Source organism: Chaetura pelagica, unplaced genomic scaffold (assembly GCF_000747805.2).
Source record: "Chaetura pelagica isolate M959 unplaced genomic scaffold, ChaPel_1.0 scaffold453, whole genome shotgun sequence".
Classification (NCBI taxonomy): Eukaryota; Metazoa; Chordata; class Aves; order Apodiformes; family Apodidae; genus Chaetura; species Chaetura pelagica.
In genome coordinates, this window is record NW_009952879.1 from 2826329 (window position 1) to 2835307 (window position 8979).

The 8979-nt window shown below is 38.6% G+C and overlaps 1 protein-coding gene across 1 annotated transcript in view; it reads left to right on the top strand.

Annotated features, from left to right (window-relative positions):
- The window catches only part of FAM169B (family with sequence similarity 169, member B), a 40225-nt gene extending 31700 nt beyond the window's left edge, over positions 1-8525 (top strand). The window contains exons 6-9 of the mRNA XM_009995345.1: positions 1644-1826; positions 4106-4234; positions 7226-7287; positions 8304-8525. Coding sequence (XP_009993647.1) covers positions 1644-1826; positions 4106-4234; positions 7226-7287; positions 8304-8525 — 596 coding nt within the window. The remainder of the gene's footprint in view (positions 1-1643; positions 1827-4105; positions 4235-7225; positions 7288-8303) is intronic.
- Positions 8526-8979: the final 454 nt, after the last annotated feature.

Genomic DNA, 8979 nt, shown 5'->3' on the forward strand with positions numbered 1-8979 from the left:
TCTGTTGGATGTGGGGTATGGGTTGTTTTTTTTTCTCTGGTTTGTGGCTTTTTGGGAATGCTAATGGCTGTCTGCTTTCCTGCCCTTGCAATATCTGTTTACCATTTTGCTGGCTCATAAGTTGGTCATTTGGCACTCGTGACCTAACCAAACAGATCAAAGGCTTTCAAAGGGTAGACTGCATGAATACTTCCATCTCCATCACCACTGCCGTTATTTTCCCTGTCTCCTCCCTTGCCTCAAAACTTAGTCTGTTTGTGTGTTTCGACAATGAAACCACCCTCTGAACCAGATCTGTGAGAGCCTAGTGGTCACCTCTGAGCTTAAGGTAACCTCTTTGCTATTTGATGAGAACTAGAGACAAAGTGGCCTTTGTTCCAAAGGTTTGTTTGTTTGTTTGTTTTATTTCAAATGTCTGTGGGCTATGACTCTTCTAATATGTTTCCCAGGGACAAGGTGAAGAATGGCTTCATGGTTTCTTTATTGACAGTGCCTTTAGACATTACAAGTTTTGGTTGTCTTCTCCACAGAAAATTAGAAGCACAGACATAAATCACTCAGCTTCTGGGATTGCTGCTCCACAGTCTCATCAAGATTTATAGGAGACAGACTATATGAGATAGTAATAAACGCATAAGGACACTTGCCACATGCCAAAATTGTTAAAGCTATTTACTTCATGAGGAAAAGTTTCTCCCTTTCTTAGAATGTATGGTGCAACACTGCTGGAATCCAGCCCCTCTTTGGGCTCACAGCTAACAATGGGACTGGGGATATACTCAATTTTTTGACTCATGAATAAAGAACAACTACCCATCATGTGTTACAAATATTGAAAGGTTATAAACACCATCACAAACCATCCTTTTCCAACAATGTGCTTGAACATGTGTTTGAAGTTAAGCATGCACTTTGATTCAGCAGGCGTGGACCAAGCCTGGATGGGAAAGGATTGGTTATGTAGCTTTGTTGTATGGCTGAGTATGCATGACATGGATTCTTGCTAAATGGAGATCTACAGCCTTGACAGATCAAGGTCTAGAATTAAATTTAGACTTATATGCTTGGCTGAATTTGCATCCTAGTAAAAGGAGTAACCAAAGTCAGGCATAGAGACAATGAGGAAAATGTACTAGACACCAACTAAAGGAACAGAAGTAGACCTCAGTTTAGGAAAGGCGTTGTTGATGTGGTATCTGCCATATACCCAGATAAAAGCGGCATAAAATTTTAATACATATCTTCTAAAATTGAAAATAAATCAGTGAGAAGTTTCTATGGTTACCTTAGCTTTTATGTAGGTTGTTGGTGAGCTGATGTTGGTCATTTATTTCAGAGTTGAATGCTTACGCTGTCAAGTAAGTTTGAGGTTCGGTTTTCATGGGATTCTGCACTGAATGGAAGTTGTACAGTGAATTGCTGATGTGCCTTCTGCAATAGGACCCTGAGTTGTTTAGAGAGAACATTAAAATGTTGGACCCTGAATGTCTGTTCTTAATCCATTTTCTCTTTTCTTCAGTTTGGGTTTACCATACAGCAAGGTATCTGGGCAATATTTGTGGCTGGAATCACACAGTAGTTAGTTTGTGCAGCAATACCAATTTTGTTTTCAAATTCCTGTATTTTTAACTGTTTATTTTCAGGGAGCCTGTGTGATGGTACAACCAGTCAGTGTTACTTGCTGCCAGTTCTGGATACTATATTTGTTCGCAGAAAGTACAGAAGAGGTGGCCTAGGGATGAAAATGCTGCATGATTTCTGTCAGTCTTTCCTGGCTGAGGATGCCTTGGGGATCAGCTGCCCTATTTCTGCTGCTATGTATCAAGGTAAACAGTTTGATGTGGAAGTGTTAGGTAAGGGTCATGTATAATGTATAAATTTCAATACGATTTAGGTACGATTTTCTGAACTGTATAGGAGTTCAATGCACCTGTCTGAACTGACCTGTTTTTAGTGTGCAGCTGGTTACTTTTTCTTGCAACATCTGGACTTCCCTGTAGAAAGGTAGGCCAGTATTTCTGTATGAGAATGAGAAGCACAAAACTCATACTGCCCGTTTGACAGTTTGCATTCTTATCTTTCTCTCTCTCCAAAACAGAACTGTCATTGCTCTAGACTGTGACTTACCCATTTTATTTGACACCAGAGGAAAAAGAATGATAAGATGTTGTCAAGCCTACACTGTGCAGATAATGCTCTTGTAGATACTGCATTTGTAAGAAATCTCTGTGTTCAGGGTGAAGTTCTGATTTTACTAGTAAAGTTCATAGAAAATATCTGTGCTCCCATTATTTGTAAAATTGTTTTCTTTAGAAAAGCATTTTTTCCTGAATTTTCTCTCTGTATGATATACAGCCTTGACCAACATTCTGGGGGAATGTTTCTTTTTCCTCATAAGTCTCAACAAAATTTAGAGTGTATCTCTTTTTTATCTTGGTCGATATGTGTCACTGAAAGTATACATATATACCTCAATGTATAGAATTGCACCCCAGGAATTTCTAAGGAATCGCCACTTCTAAATTCAGAAAGGCATAGTATTGTCAACATTCTTTCAGTTCTCCCAAGAATATCCATTTTTCCTGTGGCTTAGACATCAATAGTTCAAACACTATGGATCAGAAAGCTTCATTGCTTGTGTTAACAGTAGTGATAAATTATAGACTGTGCTTTCATCTTAGTTAAGATTGGAGCTAATAGTGAATAAATTGGACTTGTATCATGTTCTAATGACGTTTTCTAGATCCTGCTTTTATAAAAATACTAATACTGTACATTAATTTTTGAGTATATTGAAGACGCTGCCTTTTTGAGTTTTTTTTTTGAAAAACAGTGTTCTACTTTGGCAAAAGAATGCAACCTTCTATTCTAAATCTCTGTACTAAATGTACACAGCTTACCTTAGTATGTTATTTAACGTGCTATAGAGGCCTAAAAGGCAACAAAAAGCCATTTAGCGTATATCTCTATTTTGGAATATATGTTACTTTCAGCAGCTTTTATAGAAATAATTAATTTACTTTGGATATCCTTGGATAAAATGAATGACAATGATCTGCTCATTACTGTGAGGCAAATGTTTACAGATGAGAATTAGGGATTTTGTTTCAACATCTCAGTGTTAAACTCAACTGAATGTTGAAGGTAAGTGACCCATCTAGCTTCATTCTGCAGGATGATGAACCAGAATGGACAGAGGAGAGCACAAAAATACTTCTGTTGTTTCCAGGTTGCTGTCTTAGTGCAGTTGATGGAACTGATAGAATAATGATTAAGGAAAGTTTAGAAATCCCCATTAAACATTTTTAGCTGCTTGTTCTACAACATATGCCTCCTCTTGACTCTGCAGACATCCTAAGGAAGCCTCTAAATAAGACAGATTTCAGCTGGATAATATAAGCAAACTGAAGTTTAATTGTTGATCTGAATTAAATGTTCAGTGTGTACTGACAGCAAAAGGGGTCTGTGAGAATATGGTTTCTCAAGGCAATTTTAGATATGAGGAATACCTCAGTTATTCCTCTTAGTTCTTCCTATTTCCTGCTTCCCACACCCAAACAAGTGAACAAACTCCAGCAATGGAATATAGGGTAGCAGTAGGGAAAAGGAGGATGGCCCAAGAGCAAACCAGTACAAATCTGGGGTTTATAAGTAGAAATTTGAGTAGCATTCTTAATGGTTAAAGCTGGAAAATACTGAACACATTTCATTTCAGAGTAGTGAGGGTAAAAAAACCTGCACTGCTCTTAGTCTAAAACCTGCTAAGTGTCTGGAGATAGTTCTGTGATGCAGTGCCAGAAGAAGGTGTCTCAGTAAGTGATTTCAAGACCTGTATTTCTGCACTCACAAGGAAGCAATCTAGACTGAAGCAGATGGACAGGATTTGCTCATGCCTGTTAAGGTTATTCCATGTACACTTTTCCTAAAGGCCCCAGCTAAAGGAAAAAAAACCACAACAAAACAGGAAGATGAGAAGAGAGAAGAAAAGATTTCCAAAGGATCTAAAGAAAGTACGTCTGAGAAAATTTCTAGGATGTAATGCACTCCCTCTTCCACTGTACTTTTCACTCATTCATGCTTTTACCCCTTCGTTTCTCCTATTCAGTTTGCCAGAAATTCCTGCAGACTTATCCTGAGGAGCAGAAGCGACTGTGGGAGGTGGAAGCACCAGGAGATTGGAGCCAACGAGTGAATATCTGGTTAAAAATTCAAATGGAGTCATCCCCTACTGGAAGTGAGTTAAAATAAACAGTGTGAACTTGGCCATGTTAGTTATATAAAGATAAGAAAAAATGTCAAGGGTTAGGTAGTGCTAATGGATAGGTGGTTCTCTGGTTTTTGCACATGGAGAAACTACTGGATGTGCAGTCCAGTTCACTAGTCTTTTTCCAAGTAACCGGAACAATTTTTAGAAATAATGAGGTAATGAAATTGAACTACAGAGCATCTGAGAGATACTGAACAAAGCACAGTCTTGGCATGAAGTGGCTGTAACTCCCATTACAGTGCACTTACAGCAGGATAGAAGTTAGCCCAGAAACATTCCTGTTGCACAAGACAGTGTCTGGGTTATAGAGGGGGGTTTGTTTCTCTGAAATTAGTACAAAGAAGAAATTTAGTATGGCCAATGGGCAGTGTGTTTAATTACCTTCAATTTGCTGCCAGTACCATTATAGGATGGAAACACAAACATTTTAATTATGGCTTTTGAATGATTCAGAGTACTCTCCTACAGGGTAAATCTTTCTTGGTGGCAGCTTTTTCTGCCTACTTCGCAAAAGATAGCAACAGAATAGGAAAACCTTTTGACAGTATGTAAGGGGATCTTGTTGATGTAACCTGTTCAGCTGGCCTGGGGATCCAGACAGTCATTCTACTGCATGCACACAAGCTATAATAAGAATTGGGTTCCAAAAGAAGGGCACACATTGTCTCTTTCTGGAAGTGCTGTGGAGTGAATTGCTCCCATGCCTTCCCACATCTGTCCTGCTTTGTGCTGGCTTGGGGATCTTCAGTTGAGACACTGCATTTCGTCTAGTCTGCAGTGCCCCACAGGAGAGTTAAGTCAGAATTTAGCCCTAGGGTGAGTTCTTCTGAAGCCATTATAGTTATGGTCCTCGTGCTTTAAACCAACATAAACTGGTGTTGCTCTTTCATCCATCTTGCTCAGCTCATTTTACTAATGGCAATTGAAAAGAGCTACAGTCAGATGAGCAAACTGAAAGTGGATCCTTGAGAATACTATACTTTCTTTCTTCTTTTTGCTGTCTTCTACAAAAACAAAGAGAAACAACCCAAACTATAGGTAAATATAATTCCACCAGAGTGGCCGTCAGTAAAAAATACATGTGAGACCAGGGAACTGCCTTGGCCGTATCTGCACACAAATGAGATATCTCCTGTCTACAAAAAGAGGAAGGAGGGCAAGTATAAACCAGAAATGGAAGAGGGTTTACATATATTTATATGGATTTTGAATTGCAGTGTGATCTTTATAGTGGAAGGGAGCAGAAGCAAGTGAATTTGGCACTAAAATATATAATAAAAATCTGCTTTTTACATTATATTCTCCACTTTGGTGCACAGCACACTTTCCTTTACACTGAATGTGCTGAACAGGCTTTATTTCATCCATCTTCAGTGGAACATCAACCTACTATAAAATCAGTATTTAAAACAGTGTAATGCATTTATTATATCTATTTTACATATAGAATCTACTTCTGTGCTTCTTGTGCTTGTATTAGCTCAGTAGTGTGCATATAATGTACCCAGGGAAGTACCAAGGATCAGTACAGGATCAGTAACACAGAGAGGTTCCCTGATTTTGCTTTGACCTAAAGGCAGTGTTATTCTTTCCCTTGGGACAGGAGAGTAGCTCTGTTTGGTAGTTGGTGAGGAAACAACAAGAGAATTTTCTATCTGTTAGTAGTAGATAAGACAGAAATATTTTCTAAGTGCAGGAATCCTTTATCATCTGGCCTAGCATGCTGCTCACCATTTGTGCAAGGAGAAGCTTCGGTTTTTGGAGTTGTGGAATAGGCAGAGGGAGAGGAAAAGGATGTGGCATAGAATGAAAACCATAGGAGTTGTGAGCTTACCTTTTCCATATGCACGTGGTCATTTGGATCTTTAGGATGTCACTTGGGAACAAAGTGCTTCATCCCTACTTGCTCAGTTATGTAGAAAGCAAAACACAATGTAATTCAATGTTGTCAGCTCCAATCTGGATCTATGGCAACAACCACAAAAATAGACAAGTCTTATTCTGCTCTGATTTCTTACATCCCTCTTGACATTTGCAATGCTGCAAAACGGAATAGAATTATTGAGAAGAAAAATTGAAAGTTCTGCTCATATTACAGTTTTCCCCCAGTACTCAGGATTTAATCCTATTAATGTTGTTGTAAGAATTCTGCAATCATAGATGTTCCTGTAACCCTGAGGTGAGGATTTTAAATTAGGTTTATAAAAGGTTATGTGGCTGCATCTAGTGGCAGTATAGCTGAACTGCAGCTGTTTACTGAACTAATACTTCAGTTGCGATGTGCACAGGTATATAGACATTCACATATATTTCTGTCTGCATGTATACATGTATCTATAAAAATAAAGCTCTGTAGCATATTGTCACATGTAGCTGCAATTTTTAATTTTGAATTAATTTTTACTGCTTGAAAAATTTACAGAAAATAGTCTCAATAACAGGAGCATAGTGACATTTCTCCTCTGGGGCTGTTTAGAGGAACAGAAATCATTTAACATGATTTGTTCCTAGTTGCTAAATCTACCAGTCAGTGAATCGGGCTGTTTTGAAGTAGTTCAGTAATATACATAAAGCATGTAACAGTAAAGCTAATGCAAAAAATAAGCAGACTGGGCAAGAATTTGATAAGAGTATCTGCATTTTCTGAAAGAGAGAAAGAGATATGGCTTTTCTAAGTATGAGAGATTAATGGATGATTTATTCAGCAGAACTTTAAAGCTAAGAAAGGCCAAGAGACATTTTCTTTCTAGTAGAGTTTTTCACCTTAGTGTTTTGTAGTAGTGTCATTGGGCACCCTGGTTAGGTTAATTGACAAAAGCAAGGCAGAAGGGGCTGAAGGTAGCATTCAGATGGCTTTTGTTTGTTTGTTTTTTGAATAAAAATTCCCATGGAAGTCTCCTAACATTTTTTCCTTATTAATCACATTCTGGGGCACACCTATTTGCCCCATTTCTCCAGAGGCTGAAGTGGATTTTCAAACCAGTAAACCCAGACAATCAGATGCAGATCAAAGGAGTAAGGTACAGTGACTTATTTGCTATTTTATTACTTACTTTTTCATTGGTGGCCTTTTCCCTTTATAGGTAAGTCCTGAGGTTTGAATATGAGAGACCTTCATGGACAGTTATAGGTGTTTTTTATCACTGACCCATAGGTTTATGTAGGTAATCATAGCAATATAATATACGTACATATACATGTAACTAATTCATATAGTTAATTTATTTAGCTGTAGTAGTTTGAGAGGCTAAAGAGTGCAGGATAGTTTTTGCTAAATGTTTTAGTGTGATCCTTAATGAGATAAGGGAACTGTAACCAAGCTGGCACATAGTGAGTGCCAAGGTTTACACGCACAATGCTTTCTGAACTGAACTGTGTTTTTTTCCTGTGCCTGTAGAGGGACTGAGCATGACACCTTTAGAATTATTAAGCTAAGCTCTTTGCAGTCCTGATTATTTTATCCCATTACTGAGCTGCAGATCTTGCTGTGCTTAGCTTTTGCAGGGTGGAGACCTAAAGCAGGCTGAGAGGTTTGAATGAAGCCTAAACCTAGTTAGGAGTACATGGATCTGAGAAAAAAAGTTTACAGCAATGAAGCTTTTTCAAGTAATCAAGAAAAAAGAGAGATGAGTGGAAGTAAAACAAAGAGCTGTAGGGGTTGTTTCTTCAGTACGTTTTGGTTGCTAAACAATTAGATCAGTTTGTTTTCTTCAGACACAGGTCTCCTGGGGGAGCTGTGACAGCACTGGCCCCTGTGGTGCATGCTCCTGTGTTATGTCCTGTGGTCATGGCTTCAGAGCCCACCCAGCCAGATCAAGGCTCCACATACTCCCAGTTTTCTTTACGCTGACACTTCTGGGAACTGGGACAGTGTAGCACAAAGGAAGCTGTTCTGTACAAACAATGCACCTGAGATTCTTGCCTTGCATGTTTATAGTGTCCTTGGTTCACAGAGGCATTTTTTATTAGGATCAAGGCACTGTTTATGTTGCTCATGTCTAATTTGCTGTTCCCTCTCTCTTGGTTCTAATTTCAGGCTGTTGAATACATTCCTGGTGTTGGGAAAGTGGCAAGAGTTGCCACAGAAAAAAACAATGACACAGCAGCAGCAGGGACTCTGAACTCAGAGGATTCTGAAGAGAAGGACTTGGAGCAAGGTGCAGGCAATACTCAGCAATGCAAAGCAGTCAGAAAAAGAACAGGCCCTGGGGGCTCAGCTGGAGAAACGGCTGCCAAACAATTTAGAATTATTCCATAATTGCACTTTCAAAAATCAGCAAAATCTCAGTGTGGGCTTAAAAATTGTAATTGACTGTTCGTAATTTGTAAAGCTGAAGAGATTTCTTGAGGCAAGATAATTTTTTTTAGCAAGACACATCTTCTTCATTGTGTGTTTTGTTTTAAATAAAGCTTTTGTTCACTAATTGTCCTTTTCTTTTTCTTCTCACCAAGTAATTAGGTAGTAGCTGAGCCTGGTTATTTCCCTGCTCTGGAAAGATTTTATTGGATTGCGTGAGATGTCCAAAAGGGAATAATTGGAGAGCTTGTAGATACTGATGTAAGAAGATATTTCTATGGAAACCACATCCTGCATTATGGAAGAGAGATACCACAACACACATTGGTATCAGAATGACAGCTGTAACCTTCCTTTCAAAGACAACAATTGATCTTGCATTGCTTTCATTTGAGTTTTTCTAGCAGAAAAATCT